General features: G+C 44.4%; 1 protein-coding gene across 1 annotated transcript in view; it reads right to left on the minus strand.

The window, feature by feature from the left end:
• The window catches only part of LOC308306676 (rab effector MyRIP-like), a gene marked incomplete at both ends in the record, with an annotated part of 272,832 nt that overhangs the window by 39,489 nt on the left and 214,860 nt on the right, over positions 1–18,483 (minus strand). Inside the window, 3 exons of the mRNA XM_080751717.1 lie at positions 1,353–1,433; positions 3,064–3,161; positions 4,866–4,946. Of these exons, the coding sequence (XP_080607843.1) occupies positions 1,353–1,433; positions 3,064–3,161; positions 4,866–4,946 (260 nt within the window). The remainder of the gene's footprint in view (positions 1–1,352; positions 1,434–3,063; positions 3,162–4,865; positions 4,947–18,483) is intronic.

Here is an 18,483-nt window from a genome sequence, read left to right on the forward strand (position 1 = left end):
TTGGCATTCATGAACTAGCAGCCATTATGTTTTCCTAAAATGTAAACAAAGATGGCTGCCATGTTTGAAAGATGGGGTTGCTATGGGGGTTAAACATGCAATTTCGCGATTGCTATCGTGCCTACTAAATTTTTTTCAAAAACGGGAAATTCTCTGGATTATCGGGCCTGGAAGGGAGGGACATTAGCATATTCTCTGGACTATCGGGCCTAGCAGGGAATGAGTTAATCGACAACAACATTTTGACTAGAAAATACTGACATCAAAAGTCCAGTTTTTATGTCAATATGTTGAAAATAAAATGACCTATAACAGTGAAATTCATACTTAATTTGGTTTAAAGCTATACTGAGCAGCATGTTCACATACATTTGATAATGTCTTATAATTAAACATAAGAGTAAAATAAATGTTTCCATTTTCCATGTTCTCTTTCCAAGTAACCCCTGTTGACGCTTTACAAATCTGTTTAATTCTCTGTGAACGAAACAAGTGTTGTGACTGGTCAAAAAAGACGGAAGTCCCGCCCCTATAGACACTCTGCATTAGGTTGTGACCAGTCTTTTCTCTTATTTTCTGTTGGACTGGTACCTCGGAACAATGACTAATATAATGCCACGGCATCATCCAGCAGGCACGTGCACACATCAAAGGGGGCTTGAGCCTCATGCCCTTTTATCTGTCTGTAAAAAAGTGCCCTCTCCAGACCATAAATGGGGCGCGACGTTGGTGTAGTGGTTAGTGCATATGCCCTTCATGCGGAAGGTGAGTGGTTCAAACCCTGCCTAAGCCGACGTCAGCAAGGGGGAGAAGACGACAGCCAGCCCCAAGGCCTCCCCTAAGTAACAAGAAATCTTGTGAAATAAAATGTCGTCAACCAATCATCAAGGATGATGATACACGAAAGAAGAAGAAGACCATAAATGCCCTCTTTCCATGCCATACCTGAAGGCAGCATTCAAGAGAATTGCCTTGTCCAAACTCTCCTGAACTTGAATGCAGCATCTTATGTTGAAAGAATTGCCCTCTCTGAGTAGAAATCCATGCCATACGCCACATCTCCAGTATTGACTTGATTATACTTAGTTCAGTGTGGTATCAAGCACGGAAAATAATAATATTTTCAATATTTTCACCAAAAGGCCCTTTTAGAAATGTCAGCCCCTGCCTCTCTAACATTCTCTGCACGTCCCTGATATCCAGAGTGTGACAGCGACACGCAGAGGAAGGAGGGTGGAGACAAGCAGACAGACAGACACACTTTGATAGTGAATTTTATATGGATTCTTCCTGTTATGTTGAAATGCAACGTGACAAGTGAACATGAACTGAATGAAAGAAACACAGCCTACCTTTTGTACAATGGTTGTGGCGAGTTCCTCTATAAGCTCTTCTTTGTGGTCCCGTAGATACCGAGCCTCATTCTGCTTCTCCTGCACACGCACACGCGCACACACACACACACACACACACACACACACACACACACACACACACACACACACACACACACACACACACACACACACACACACACACACACACACACACACACACACACACACACACACACACACACACACACGTACACGTCAAAGCTTTCTCAAAGTGGCTGCTTGTTAAAGCTTGCTCAAAGTGGCTGCGAATTACCAAGAGGCTTTTGGCTCGAGTTTCAATGACAAAACCAAGGGCTGCATCTCACTGATATGAAAACCATGAAAGAGCAGAGAACAGAGAGGAAGTTAAGCCCAGCGAATGGTTCATCGTACGACAATTTTCGCACGATGAAAACAGCCGACGTATAAGCCCACAACCCGTCGTCTCCACGGCACGGTGTGGGGCTTGTGTATCTGCGTTTTTTTGCCGCACGACAGAGCATAAATTAAGCATGGATGACAGAGAGAGAGGGTTATGGTGGGGGAGAAGGACAGACAGAGGGAAAGGGAACAAAGGGCTATCAGTTCAATTACTTTCTTGACATTTTTGGAGCTTTTCTGCCTTTATTGATAGTACACAGTGAGGAAAGACAGGAAACAGGGACAGAGGGCTGTTTTGATTTTTTGAAGTACCAGCTCTTATGCCTTAACTTAAAGGCCTGTCGTCCATACTGTCTCCGACCACCGAACTTTCCGTCGGAGAGTCCAACTTTCCAACGTGCAGCTTTCCGAACTCTAAGTATGCGATAACGTCTTTATAACGTCATTATGGGTTATATGGACACAACAGGCTGATAATCCCCGAGGCGCAAAACTAAAAACTAAACAAAGTATTTCCTTGTTTACAGACTGCTGAAAGTGTTGCACTGAGCGTCCCCCAGCACAGCACGGCCGGGTCGCCTTGGAAAGTGCTGATCAAATAGAATCCATTTTCTGATACTGCGTTGTCCATTTCTCGCCTCAAATGTTTTTAAAAACATTCTTGAGAGCAACGTTTAGATGCTAAATTACGCTGTGTGTTTGTTTACATGGCTGTCGTGTTGGATACGGCCCTAAATTCACGCAGCGCAGCCTGAATGCAGCAGGTGCTCTGAGCCTTTGATTAGGCAGTGGTCTGTTATAGAGCGCAGCGGTCATTATACGCCTATAATTCACCGCTGATTTCAGCACTTGACCAATCAGAATCAAGCATTCAACCAGGCCGTGTAATAATTCGAGGTAATGCTTTTCCGAAAATGCGAGTTACGTAATTTTGTAGTTGAACCAGACCTTTCCGCCAAAAGGTTTGGTGGTCAGAGACAGTATGGACAGGCCTTTAAGTTAAGGCATAAGAGCTGGTACTTAAGACAACAATAGAGCCCAGAGAGTCATAGAGTGACTCAGCAAAGGTCCTTCAAAACTACGCCTCATCAAGGGTTTTATTGGGTAGGTACTAAAATTATGTCATTGAGCGCGGGGAATTGTTTTGGGTTAAAACTGATTCCGGTTTGGTGTTTCCGGCCAAAGTGTAGTCCGTTTTGACTACAAAAAGACGTAGGACGCCATCCGCTCCCGACCGGATCAAAAGCCCGAAATTGGAAGCGATCCCAGGCTACGTACAATGTAGAGTATATGCAGTCTGTCTCACCAAGCTGTCACTGAACTCCTCCGCTTTGGCGATGGCTTCCTCTATGGCCTCCTCAGCCACCCGCAGTGCAACTGTGAGCGTCTCTGCCATGCTGTGTCCTGAGATTACACACACACACACACACACACACGCGCGTGTACGCATGTACGCACGCACGCACGCACACACACAGAGTTACATGTGCTGACTGCGGACTTCCTTTTGAAGACTTCTTGCCCAAAATTAACTTAACTTCATTAATCTAAACCTAATGCTAATTGCAAATCCAATCCTAACACCATCCCATAATAGTGTGTTTTCTCTAGTCTATCAGTGACGCGTTATTTGGAAACGCACATGAGTTCTGGGCAAACCCCGCCCATGGAAGCTTTTGATTGGCTGAACTGGAGCTAGGGTGCGCTCCTTTTTGTTCGCTTGGACCGCGCGGAGGTGCGACCACCTAAACCTAACCCTAACCCTAACTCTAACTCTAACCCTAACCTTAACCTCAGTAAAACTACAGTATGCCTAAACCTAACCCTAACCCTAACCTCAGTAAAACTATGCCTAACTCTAACCCTAACCCTAACCTCACTGAAACTAACGCTGGTGAGTAACTAACCTGCCGACGAGTGTGAAAACAAACGGCTCCGCCCAGAACTCATGTGCGATTCCAAATCAGGCATCAGGCACACGTCCTATGTGTTTGCATTCAGTCCTCTGAGGAACATCATCACCATCTAAATGGCAGATCTGTATCGTTGCACAAACAACTCATAATCATGAGCAAATAAATTAGCTCTGTTGCTGGAGAGAGGATTGTCTTTTTTACTTTTGCTTATTTGCGTGGGGCGGGGGCACTTCAGTCCTTCAACTGTACTTATTGCGCATTATCGTCATTCATGTTAATTAGTGTGCAAGGTCGTGTGTGTGTGTGTGTGTGTGTGTGTGTGTGTGTGTGTGTGTGTGTGTGTGTGTGTGTGTGTGTGTGTGTGTGTGTGTGTGTGGGGTGGAGTGCACACACACAGTTTTGAGTATCACTGATGCTAATTGATTATCTGGCTTTTTTAATGCACAGTGTGAGTCAGTGTCTCCAAAGACTGTGACTCATCCCGTGGATTCAAACACCCAGATAATGTCACGACAGCAGAATGAAAAAGAATCATCATAGCATGACTGCTAGGGATGTAACAATACATTTTAACAGCAATACGATACGCATCACGATACATGGTAAACGATACGATACATGGACGATATAGGTTCATTCAAGGCGATATGATTCAATTCAATTATTTAAAATCAATATAGTAACTATTTAGGAAAACTTTAATCTGTGTAAAACGTGTAAAAAAATCTATTATTACGGAAGTAAACACTGTGATTATCTTTAGCAAATACATGGACATTATATTTCAACACATATGGACAAACCCACCTTGACATGAACACAGAGATTACACACATTTATCGATAGACCAAGAGCTATATGGAATGGAAAGTGTAATTCGACCCCTCTTTTTCATTTTCCCTCTTAAAATTGCCAAATACAAGGCAGAAATACTTAGTTTCCATACAATCAATTATTTGTATTGCAAAATAATTCGATACCGATTACCGCATTTTAAAACAATAGGATACGATACAAAGCCAAAACGGTACGATATTTTGCTTTTGCAAATGATATAGTAGATCATTGCAAATTAAAATCGATTTTTCGATTCAGTTACTATATCGTTACACCCCTCGTAATGACTCACAATCTTGCCAGTGTAACAACACAACATAACGCAACGCAACACAACTCGCATCATGTGTGTTACCTTCACTCTGCCTGTAGAAAGCGGCCTCACTGCCACAGATGCTGCCATCATTATCAACACTGCCTTCGTGAAGACTGCCTTCTGAGAGAGAGTAAGAGAGAAGGCGGGAGGGGGGGGGGGGGGGGGGGGGGGGAGGGAGGGAGGGAGAGAGGGAATGATTTAATTATAATTTCAAAGAATGCAGCATTAGTGGTGTTGAATATTCTTTTAGCTGAAATAGAACAGTGGTTCTCTGCTTGAGGGGGTTCCCAGCTGAATGGATTCATATAGAATCCGAATAATTTTCGCCACATTTAAAAACAGACGATCTACTAGCGCACAACACGGCACCAAGCGACACGTTGACAGCTTGTAGATCTATTTTCAAAAGAATCTTGAAAAAATGTATGTTGCATTAGGAATGTATATATTTAAAGTAGTTAAATCTATACATATTGGCTTTTTTTGCGATGCATCCGATTTTCCAATATTGTCCCGATTTAATCCGATATCAACGATACTGATATTTGCGGGGCGGCGATATTATCGGACATCTCAACCTGGATTCCAATCAATGACCCCTGAGGGTCCCCCTGGACCCCACTTTGATAACCACTGCCCTAGCTCACTGGTTCTCAACCTGTGGGTCGGGACCCCAGGGGGGTCCCCAGATGATTAACTTAATGTGTAACATTGTTTTCTCTCTCAACAGTAAACAAACCAACAAAGTTTAAGTGTATAGAGGGTATCTGCACATTTCTAACGTCACAATTTAAGGGGTTTTTAATACCTCTAAAATGACAAATTAAACATTGGCCAAACTGTCCAATATTAGAGGCAGAAATTGTGAAAATAGCAGATCTACATGCTCACAACGCCTCTGTGAGGCGTTGTGAGCATGTAGATCTGCTATTTTCACACTAGAACCGTGTTATACAAAATGTAATGATCAACTCTTAGAGCTTGACAGGGTGGGAGGGGGTCCCCAGTTAAAATATGATTATTTTGGGAGTCACCGCCTAAAAAGGTGAGAACCACTGCTCTAGCTGGCATTACATCCTGCCAGAGGCTTGTCCCATGTTTCTCCATCCATTGTGTGCTTCTCATGTCATCCTACGGTCAGAGCAAAGACGCTACACCGAAACCACGGATGAGTTCATAAAAAATGACAACCATGTGAAGTGAGCGGTGGAGGCTGCGCAACAGCACCCCTGGGTGGCTGCAGCTGGTGTTGCCAGACCACCAGGATAGAGCTGACAGACAGACAGACAGACAGACAGACAGACAGACAGACAGACAGACTACCACTGGAGCCTGAGGCCAGGCATCCGGCTCTGTTTCCCTCTCGTTACCCTGACCGCAGTCCGCATCTCTGCCCCATAACCGTTTCCTGTTCTGCCAAAACATAATCGTTCCCAACATCCTTCCCCAAGCCCTCTTCCAACTTCTGCCTCACTGTGGCACACAACACACAAAGCTCCATTCCCACCCAGCCTGAAGTAGTCTCAAGTCAAGACACAACATCCAATTCCCCTGCGCCTAGAGTCTCTCTCTCTCTCTCTCTCTCTCTCTCTCTCTCTCTCATCTCTCTCTCTCTCTCTCTCTCTCTCTCTCTCTCTCTCTCTCACACACATCTCTCTCCCTCTCTCCCTTTCAGGATGAGTGCACAAAGACAGTCCCCAGCTTCTCAGCGGTTTGCGGTGTCTGGCTGTTATAGAGTCGGTGTAGCCCCCGCCGCTCTCGGGCCCTATTGTAACTCACCATAGCAGGACCAGGGGAATAAAACATGCTGAGCACGCCAAGCTGTTTAGAATCCAACCAGGGGTATTGCAATCAGGTCACGCCACAGCCCCGGCCGCCTTCTAGACGGGGTACACGTGGTACGTGCGTATTGAACCGGCTGACCTCCCATTCACACTCCGTTCCAGGATCAGTGTGAGAGCTGTTTTTACACCAGGCAGAAGTGGGATCACGCTGTGTGTCAAATGGAGTTGTACTGTTCTCGCCTGGTTGGACCGCCATTATCATTTGGGAGGCTGTGGAGAGGCACCAACAGCAGAGGGAATTATCTGCTGCGAGTCCGGGACAATGTGGGATCAAAGCCATAGGATTTAACCAAGCTGCAATGAGCCCAGTGTAGGCCTACTGAGATCTTTATTGTCTCCGCTAGGCTCAAAGGCATTATGGCTGAGACTACCTTTTGCACCCTGTCTGTCCGTCCGTGTGTCTGTGTGTCTGTCTGTCCATCTGTCCGTCTGTCCGTCCATCTGCCTGTCCTTCCGTCTGTGAACAGCTAATTTCTGGCCCACCTCCGCCCCAATTGTTTCACATGGGCCTGTTATAGCGCCACCAGGACGCTGATTTCTGCAAAACACATTTTTAGACAGTACTCATACAGATTTTGTTCAAACATCACACAACTGGGTACACAGTATCTCTATTAGTCATTAAACAAAATGGGTCTTTCAGATTTTTCATATTCCTTCCTGATTGGCTAAGATTGGCTTCCAAAGTTTGCAGGACTGCTCTGTTTTGAACAAAATGTCTCAAATAGTGAACACAGCGTGCGGTTTTCCGTGAAATTTTGCACGCACATTTCCACTAGGCAGAGGAAGAAATGCCACTTGACATTTTTCAAATCAGCCTCATGGTGGCTCTATAACAGGCTGATTTGTGTTTTTACTATAACTCCACCGATCTGCATAAAACTTTCCATGCAGGGGGCATGGTAAAATGTCTGTCCGGTATTTTTCTAATCTGCCTTTTATAGCGCCACCAGGAGGTCGACTTATGTGAAACAATTTTTGGAGATGATCCACTCAATACCAAAAATTGTACGCCCACAACGAACATTCCTCAGTTCATGCGTGTGATTTATTAAAGTAAAAATGTTGTTGTGCCTGCACTGTCCCTCAGCGCCCCCTGTCCTTTTTTCCCCTCCACTGACCCTTTTTGCTCTATGACTCTGGTTTCATTGACTCTCAGCTGCACCTCGTTGCTGCTAATTTGTGTGTTTGGTGTTCTACTTATGTGGGCCTGCGTGCCTCATTCGGCACACTTGCATACCGTGTATTGACGTTGCTCTGCCCGGTGCTCTTGTGTTGGACTTTTGACTCTAAATAACGCTTTCCTGGCCCCTTGGGCTCCACCAGTCTATTTTGCCCTGCGAGGCGCTCAGTAGGGTTACCAACCGTCCCGTAAAATACGGGATCGTCCCTTTTTTGGAAACTAAAAGACGTGTCCCGTATTGAACTGAAACGGGACGCTCTTTGTCCCGTATTTTAAGGTTGGGGGATAAATATGAATGACGGGATGATTTAATTGAGAAATGACAGCGATTCTGCCTGTCAGAGAGCTTCCACTTCCACTCTGCTCTCCTCTGAGACGACAAGTGCTGCATCCCATTGCTGTGAGAGGCGCTGCGCTGTTTGTAAGCAGCTGATTGGCTTATTAACACAGTGTTGCTAAGACACAGTCTCCGCCCCCTACACACTCCCTTCCCAAGCATGGGCTGAAGGTTCACTCCACAAGTTGCCTGCGAGAGACGATACGAGTGCGTGCGAGCGACCATACGACAGTGCTCGGCTCAGAACATTGTTTAATGTCTTAAAAAAAACGTGTGCCAGAAGATTGTGTACAAACATATTAGACATGAATCTATGATAGGTGATAGGCTAAACAAAAAGGTGAAAAAGCAGGCAAGCAACAGAAAATAAGCCATGGATATTGGTATTCCTGGGAACACTACAGTAATCTTGTCTGCCAACTAAAGCGACCCCAGACAGGCTGGTATGTGAAATAAGCATGCGTTGATTTTGTTTTTAAAACCTAATGGTTATTGCTGTATGCCAATATGATTAAACTAGTGTTGGGTAACCAGAGAGTGGGCACATTAGGACCAGGTAGACCTAGGCGATATGTTTTGGAAAATTGAGAGAAATACAATATAGGACTACACTACATGATTTTAAGGTAATAGGTTAGCTGGCCCAAAGACACCCGAATTAATATTGTGAAAGGAAAAATATGATTTAATATAGGAAAATACCCGTTTTAGCCAACTTTATAACCGAAGATATCCGATTTTTCGGCACCGCCTTCGGCGGCGCATGTCTCCTTAGAAAGTGTCCCGTATTTGAAACTCTGGGAGTTGGCAACCCTAGCGCTCAGTTTATTCCTTTTCCGCCCTGTGAGGCTCTCAGTTATTTTCTTTCCTCAGCCCTGTGAGGCGTACATCGTTTGTTGCTTTGCGACTCTTGTTCCTACTGTAAGTGCTCCGCTTTATGTTCCATCCGTGCCTTTTGACTCTAAGTAAAGTTTTAGTTTGTTTTGCTACTCCTGCCTCCTCCGCATCATTATTCTGCGCTGCTTCTTTGCCACTGCCTAGCACGCCTTACAATTTTCATATGACAGTAAAAAATACTCTGTTAAAAGTCCTGTATTCAACATTTTACATACAGGTCAACTATGCAACATTTCTGGTGTGTGTGTGTGTGTGTGTGTGTGTGTGTGTGTGTGTGTGTGTGTGTGTGTGTGTGTGTGTGTGTGTGTGTTCAGCCGTTAAACGGGATCTTTTTGTAAATGGATAAATAAGTGAAGATTTACCAAAATATCCGCTTCAGTGGATCTGTTTGGACTGGAAAAACCTAGATATTGACATGACTCGTGTGGACCTAGATATTTTTCTATACGGATACACGAAAATGTGCGTTTAGGAAAAGATCCATACTTGTGTAGCCTGGGGCATATGAGACATCAGACCCATGGCTGTCTTTGATGCATTCATACAGAGCACTAACGAGCACATAACGAGATTGACAGTTGTATGGCCCAATCAATCAACTCCGCTCAAATCCCTTTAACGGCTGTCCCGACCCCATCGGCCATTTTTTCATCAGATTGTATTTTATTTTAATTAAAATACTTGACACAAACTGATATATTGGTAAATTACAAATATGATCAAATTATTCTCAGCATCCCGGACTAGCGTCACAGCACCCTGGCCTAATGCATTTCCAACTGGGGGGTCCTTGAAATTCAAAAGGTTGAGAACAGACAGGGAAGCAAAATGTCAGACAGACAGACAGACAGACAGACAGACAGACAGACGGACACAAAGGCAGGCAGAAAGATCTGTGGACTTGCAGTCCACGTACTGTAGACAGACTGGCTGACTGGCAGCAGGATGCTGCAACAACCTCTACTGCTGTTTACATGTCAATCATCCTTGATTTATTGTCACTCTACTCTGAAGGCTTGTTGTCCACAAACAGGTTTGTGTGCAACACTATCTCCTGTTTCTATCTGCTTAAAGAGATCACAAAGACTGACCCGGTTTATGCAGGACAACCTAGGACGTTAAAGGCGCATGTAACTTTGCCATTCATGGGGCTGCCCTAGTGTAGCAGCGGTTAGAGCATGCGCCTGTCGTGCAGATGGTCTTGAGTTCAAACCCTGCCTGCGGTCGACGTCAGTAAGGGCATTAGGTCGCAACGGGTTCCTGACGCCAAATCAAATGGGGTTCAGATCTGAGCCAAGTCTCCTGATGAGGCGTGTCTAAAGTCTGTCCTGGATGAGAGTCTCCAGACATTTAGGGTGCGTTCGGAAGTGCGCACCGGGTGTGTGCTCAGTGTAGGTAGGTAGTGAGTGAGTGCAGTGGGCGGTGACGTTGTAGAGTGCATTCAGTGTGGCTTGTTTACGAACGACCAGATAAGAGGCAACTGTGTGCTTTTTCAGTCGGAAAACTTTCTTAAAAGCAGCAGTTGCTAACGTAACGTTGCTATTGATAGGTAATTTAATTCATAATATTGGCCTACCTGCTGTTAAGTTTCCACGTTGATGCGTGTGTAACAATAAAACCCAAAGGACCAATAAACAGCAAATAGTGCATTTTGTTATCATTTCCTACGCTATTGTTCACAGCTGAGAAGTGCGAGACACCGACATGAAAACCAACCAATCAAAACACCGCACCAACGCACCACACTGCCAAACCCCAACTTCTGAGTAGGGTCTTTCAGTGCGTGCACTCAGCACACCGGTGCGCCGCGCACTGGATTTCCGAACGACAACGCACCGAATAAACGAACGACAACATGATTCATGTAACTTTGCCATGTGTTAATTTTAACACACCAATATATATATATATATTTTACTAATCATTCCAGTGGCTAATTACTTAATGATGGGTAAAAAAGTATTTATTGTTTTGTTATTGTTTGTTTGTTACTTAAACACAGGGCAAAGTTACATACTATGGCTTTAATCTCACAGGGCGTGCAAGTCGGTATTATTCAGTGGCTGTCAAACTTTTTATTTATTTCATTTCCCCCATAACTCTTAGTGTCGAAATGGGTCCCTTACGAGGTCTGTCTCACCACTATGTTCCTGCTGTCTCAACCTCCGGTCCACGACACTCACCACTCTCCAATGTTAAATAATGAGGAGGAAAAATCACCCCATATTGCCATGGCAACCAGCCTGGTTGACAGTGACGGTTGTGTCGACCTACTGTATGTCTGAAAGTGTATGTGTGCGTGTGTGCATGCGTGCGTGAGTAGATATGATTGAGTCAGCGAGTAAAAAAGGTGTGAAAGAGGGTGCAAGAGAAGGAAAATGGAAAATGGGAGTGACGTGTAAATGTTTGTGTGAGTGTGTGAGAGTGAAAGATGCGAGCAAGCAATGAGAGCGCGAGAAAGAGATAGTGACAGAGAGAAAAGAGAGAGAGAAACAGAGAGAGAGAGAGAGAGAGAGAGAGAACAAGAAAGTGTGGTTGCCTCGATCACACCAACCCCGCCAGGGACACAAAGGAATCTGACGGGAGGCGTTGCGTTAGAGCAGTGTTTCTCAAACTTTCAAATTTCAAGGTCTCCCCCTAACTCTGACAGTGTACAAATGGAACCAAATGAACCATTTGGTCCATTTGGTTCCATTTGTACACTGTCAGAGTAACAGACTTGTATGGGTCCATTTATACCTCCCTAAAGGAACCCACAGAGTCCCTGGAATCCAGTTTGAGAAACACTGCATTAGAGGATTTGCCCTCCTAACGTTAAGCTGCATTGATGCATTCACACGGGCAGATACAAACATACAAAGACAGAGCATATCTGTCGCTTTGTAGCTTTGTATCTGAAATTGAAGCCGGCTCAACTTATTTGTAGCTTTTGTAGCAGCTCCGAACGTTGGATGCATCTTTGTATCTTCATGTCGCTGGCTTCCATGAAATGAAAGGTAGACTGTATCTTTGTGGCTACCAGTGTGAACACAGCATACCTGTAACTCCCCCTAACGTAACCATGAAACCAGCATGTCTCTTGTGAGGACCAGGAAAATTGTCCTCACTATATGGTCCTCACAAGTAAAGTAATACAAGTACACACGAGCGCGCGCACACACACACACACACACACACACACACACACACACACACACACACACACACACACACACACACACACACACACACACACACACACACACAGCTCAAATATAGAACTGTACACATTTTTTTTCATAGATATGCGTTGAAACACACAGAAAAAAACTATACATTTTGCAGTTGACTATGAGAGAGAGAGAAACACAGACAGACAGACAGACAGACAGACAGACAGACAGAGAAACAGCAAATTTCAAGATATATCTCTGTTGAATCGTGCTGAGTGCGATAAACCCAGCGCTCTGAGAAAGCTGGATGTGTGTGTGTGTGTGTGTGTGTGTGTGTGTGTGTGTGTGTGTGTGTGTGTGTGTGTGTGTGTGTGTGTGTGCGTGTGTTATTAAATCAGATGGTTTATTATGACAGATCAATACAGCTCTGACCCTGGAGAGTACAGCTAGGCTCAATGGTCAGCTGCTCAAGGTCACATGTTGCTCCATCAACACACACACACACACACACGCACGTATGCACGCACGTACGCTTTGCCCTACTCATATCTCGGCCTCCGTTGCCCCTATCCATGCCAAACTTTGTACACACACTCCTTCACTGCCAAATCAAGACCTAATTTCTCACATGGCCCTCTTCTAGCGCCACCATGAGGCCGATTCTTGCTAAACACATTTTTGGACACTGCTCCTACAGATTTTGCCCTAAAATCACGCAAAGCGGTACACAGTATGTCTACACTCACGTCATCAACATGGATCTGTCCCATTTCCCATATTCCCGCCTTCTAAATATTGTGTATGTGACCTGACGGTCGCATATCTCCCAATTAGGGAGTCTTAAGGTGGTTGCACACTGCTGCGTTTTTCGGGCCGAATATCGGGGTGAATTTCGGAGCGCGTGAATAAAAAAATCAACCTCACGTTATGTCAGTCATGTTTGCACACTGCCGCCCGTTTCGCGCACCACTCGGCCCCTTGCTCTCTCTATCTCTCTTTCTCTCCTTGCCCTGAAAAACGCATTTCGCAACGAAAAACGCAGCAGTGTGCAACCAGCTTTACTGTTTGTATTTTGCTATACAGTATGTATTTTGCGATATGTATTTTGTGATATGTACTGTTGTTCCCTATTGAGCATGGCACATTTCCTGGGGCACAGTGTCTTCTTATTTTTTCACTCTCAAAAAGCGCCTGCAATGTAGTGCATTTGAAACTACATTGCAGTGCACATCATGGGGTGATCACTGCTTGCCTCCTGTGAATTGTTTTATTTTTATGTTTGTTTATTTTCTGTTTATTTCGTTGCTGAGTGAGGTCAACAGACAAAGTGACGTGAGTGAGATGAAAAAACCTGGGTGAAATGTGCCAATCTCAACAGGAAACAACGGTATATTGCGATATGTATTGTATATTGCGATATGTATTGTATATTGCGATATGTATTGTATATTGCGATATGTATTGTATATTGCGCATGTTGATATGGCGATGGCGATGTTGTTGTGCAGCTCTAATCTCAACACATAGCTCTCAGTGTGGCTGTCCACTGCTCCTGCCATGGGCCTACAGTATGTTACAGTGACAGCAGTGGCCCTGGGATCCTGTTTAACATTCTGCCCTTCAATCCCCACAGACACACTGAGCTCTGAGTCATCACACGTCCACGCCCGAGAACAACAACAATGCTCCAAAACACTGATATATTAAAGAGGTGTTGCCATAGCTTTGTACAGTACTTTTTCCATTTTGTATGTGATGACTATGGTGTTAACATTACTCTAATAGACCCCCAGGTGTGGTTATAATATGCAAATATATATTGGTTTCTTCCTGAAAGCTGAAAGCCTCAGAGTCAAAAGGCCAAATTGAAATACACCGCTTTAATGACATAAAATCATCCCCTCCCCTTTTTTCCATTCTTCAACATCTGTGGGTGTGGCTAACTTCAGCTGGGTCAACACCTACCTGAAAACCAGGTTTACATAATGAACAGGTGGGTGGGGCCACATAAAACATATACACTTTCTGTAATAAATTGACCCATAAGGGTCCAAATGCATGGTCCCATTTGTACACTGTCAGAGTTACAGTATAACAATTTAAGGGTCAGTTTGGTTCATAGCTATCTATCATTCATTTAGCTGGGCACCCCCTGGAACCCTCTAATGGAGCCCTGGGGGACAACTGCGCTGCCCCTTAGCACCTTCTAGCGCCGGGTGGAAGATAGCCAGGGCCTATAGAGCAGGGGTCTTCAACAGGGGGTCCGGGACCTCTAGGGGGTCCTCAGAGTTACTACAGGGGGTCCTAAAAATCTTCCAAAACCTTTTAAATTAACAACTTGAACCCTAGTGTCCATATTCTGAGAACTGTAGCCAGAACTACAACTACTCACCATGCCTCGCAGTGAGCTTGTAGATCGGCAATTTTCGGGAAAGAGGTTTGGTGTAGGGGGGAAAAAGAGCAGACTAAGTACAGAGTTAAAGGTCAAGTTTATTAGGTAATGACAGCTCAAGTGGTTAAATATCTGAAAACACAAATTGACATGAATCCAAAATACACTGATGATTGTGCTGTCAAACGATGAAACTATATGGAATCTATGAAGAGGTTGTGGGGGTCCCTGCTTCATCTCTCTCTCAACTAAGGGGTCCTTGGCCTGAACACGTTGAAGACCCCTGCTATAGTCTAATAAAGGTGTGGTCTTCCTATCCAACCCTAGACAGGGACAGTAAATTACAACGTGGTGTAATTGGCTCAGGAGCAGCCGTCCTTGAGCAAGCTGCTCCTGATGCCTTGCACGGCTTGCTCTGCTGTTGGTGGTACAGTACGCTGCAAAAAAAAACGGATTAATCACTTAACCCCATACTGTACGTTGTTGAGTGGAGTCGCTCAGGGCTCTGTGTCTTTTATGTTTACGCTCTACGTTAAAGTTGCAGTTCACACATCCAAACTTGGCCAGAAATATAAACGTGCCACGGTGCCACACCTGCTTTCACAGAGAGCGCGGTAAACATCCATATTAATGCTTAATATAAACACCCAAGTTCAAAAACAACAATTATTTTGGGGGGAGTGGCATTTTAACCTCTTTACAGTTCTCGGCCCGCCCGCGGGCCCGGCTGCCGCACTTTGACAAACATTCACGTACACGCAAGCGTGTGTTTCACCTACACGGGCAAGTCACATATCTATTTAAAGCTACAGGTCTTGTGATTACAGATGTGTACAATGTTTGTAGCATCTTGCGCTAATATCAACGTTGCAGTCCGACATACACAAACAAAGAAATGTTCATAAAGTTGCAGCTACTCACGTTCAAAGTTGGATTCTAGTCCACCAACATGATCTATTTCCACAATAATGATGTCCTTATTTCGTGGAAAGTAAACATAATCCAAGCCATTGATTGAAAATAGTCCAAACCATGTTTTCCTTCATGACATTACTGTTCTCCCATTGCCACCGCTACAAACGTAATGACGACAATAACAATTCTTCACGTTTTCTTCCTTGTAAATCCAGTCCACATTTTCATTATACCAACATTTCCTGGTTTCTAAAATGGCTGCGGGTCTGTTCCAAACTAATTTATGACGATGATGATTGACACTTAATTTCACCCAATTGGAGCTTCTAGTCCTGTCCCATCCCCCCAATAGCGACCAAATGGACTGTGTTCATAGGAGGTGCATAGTCACGTTTCCTGGGCTATAGATTCAGCCAATGGCTACAGGTTGTTCTGATGATTGGCACATCTTATAGCCAATGAAATTCTCGATAGAATTATGTCTACTTTTTTTTGGTAGAAGTCAACTACATTACCCAAAACCCCATGCGCAACAGGAACGTGGCCATGCGTAAATACGCAGCAGCACGCTGAATGTCAGACCAAGAATGTTAGAAAAAGCGGTAAAATAAATAAATAAAATAATAATAATAATAAATAAATAAAAATAATACAAAATAAAAATAATTAAAATCCAGTCTATTAGCCCTTGTTTGACCTTTTTATATAATATATGCAAATGTCTCCAAATGAAAACGCATAGACATACAATTACTAAAACATGTGTAAAATATTCATATTCTGTAGTTTTATCATGTCCTTTGAAATTGGGCTAGGTAAGGCTTCAAAATATGTCCACATTGTGTTTTTCAGCTCCTATATGATAATAACAGTGTTATGCAGGCATCTATTTATTGAAAATATTTAGGCGAGGATTAAAAACCTGCTATTTCAGTAAGTTAAAACTTGCATTAATCAATGTCAGTTGCACACAGAGTGATTATTTATTTCTGGGGAAAACTTCAAAATGTTTCCTTCAAAATGAGACCATGCCCAATGCATTACTCCAAATGGTTTAAAAACAGCAATCAATTTACTTTGGGTATGCTGTGTATAGGCGTTTTTTTGCAAATTATACAGGATTGTTAAACATCTTCGCAGAAAGCAGCCGTACAAGATCTACAGTATAAATGAATGGCAGAGGACCGGGTGTGGTGTTATACAAGTGAACGTTATCATTCCATAAACGTTTAGGTTACGACGTCTCATTCAGTCCTATCGGTTTCCACTGTAAAATGTGTCACAGCGTTCATCGATGCCTATCAGTGGTTTGAAACCTTATCTTTTTCCATTTTACGGTTTGACAAGTTTGTGTGTGCCTGTGTATGTGTGCTTGTGTGCGTGTAAGTGCGCGTGTGTGTGCGTGCGAGAGATGCTCAGTTCTATTCCTGAGGACCAGTCCACAAACGCATGGCTAACAACATCCTGGAAGCAGGATCAGGAGTCGGCAGAGGGCACACGTCTCCTAGCCTCGCAACAGCCAGACTCTCCAAAATGAGAGTCTGGGAGTTCCTCATAGACAATGCATTACGCGATGACGTAGTTACTTACTTTGACTGACAGGTCCATTCAGTAGTCATCAGCGCATCAAAACATCGTCGGGAGAACATCAAATACTTCTTTTTCAGACAGAAATTCCAAAGGTGCAAACTGTTGTTCGTTTTTAAGTTATGAGATGCCGTTGATTTCAGATAAAACTTCGCTTAATGCAGCTTTTATTTGCGATTTGTGAACTCGCATCGGACATGGGGTCCGCCATTTTTGTTGTCAAAATGCGAGAGCTGTAGCAGCCGCTCGACCAATCAGGAGCGGTGTGAGGCGGGTTCGCTCGAAATGCAGCCTTTTGATTGGAAATTGAGAACCAAATTCTAATAAAGAGACTCGATGGGAGGGACACCAGACCGAGAAAGGAAGTACATTGGTGATGACGTAACTCGGGATGGCTTGCGAGGCTACACGTCTCCACCATTGGATCCGGGACCCGGTAGATGGACTTGAAGGAGAAGATCTACCACGCCGGCAATGGACCCTGCTGAACCGCCTATACTGTACGTAATGAGGTCGGCTGCTTCACATCGACTGTAAAAAAGTGGGGTTAATTCAATTGGCAGACGGAGCGAGCATGCGAGCAGCGGGGAGCCTGAGCAGTTTGCCACATAATCACATGACCACATAATCACCACGCGTCCCCTGTACAGACCACCATCGGAGGAGGGCCTCTCAGCCACTGGCGTAACAAGCCCCCACCATGCCCCCACGCAATATTTTCACCAAGGCCCCCCTCAACAACCCCCCCCCCCCCCCGCTGCCGACTAATTCCCCCCCCCAAAAAAACAGAACAGAATGGACGGACAGCAAAATGCGAGGACATCTACAAGCTAATGTCTTCATGACAAAATGTATCCCAACCAACCACTTGATTTTTTTGCATTATAAATATCATCCATTAAGACAACTAGGCCTACATTAATAACAGCACACAGTTTAATTGACTGCAAAACCAGCATTATTTATATTAATTACTTAATTCACCTGCTAAAGTAGGAGGACAACAAAAAAGCAGACCCAAACAACTCTCGGCCCCCACGCAATAGCGTAACGCAATTCACGCCCCTGCTCTCAGCTCAGCTGTGACTCTCTCTCCTACACACACGACACGCATACTGACAGTGGACTGGTAGGCGCTTCTAAAGGGCTTTGAGTGGAGATGCTCCTTCTACGTGGGCTTTCAGTGAAGATGATGGACGTATAAGCACGAAGCACAAATTCCATCTTTCCTGTTGGCTTCCACTTAGGTGTGAAGGTCATAATGCTCTCTCCAGGGGATGATAGATGTACAGTAAAAGAGTCACATCTCTCTCGCTGACTGTCACTTGCCCTGTGATTTCCCACTGGTCT

This window comes from Nannobrachium achirus (genome assembly GCF_963921795.1).
Source record: "Nannobrachium achirus genome assembly, chromosome: 21".
NCBI classification, from domain to species: Eukaryota; Metazoa; Chordata; class Actinopteri; order Myctophiformes; family Myctophidae; genus Nannobrachium; species Nannobrachium achirus.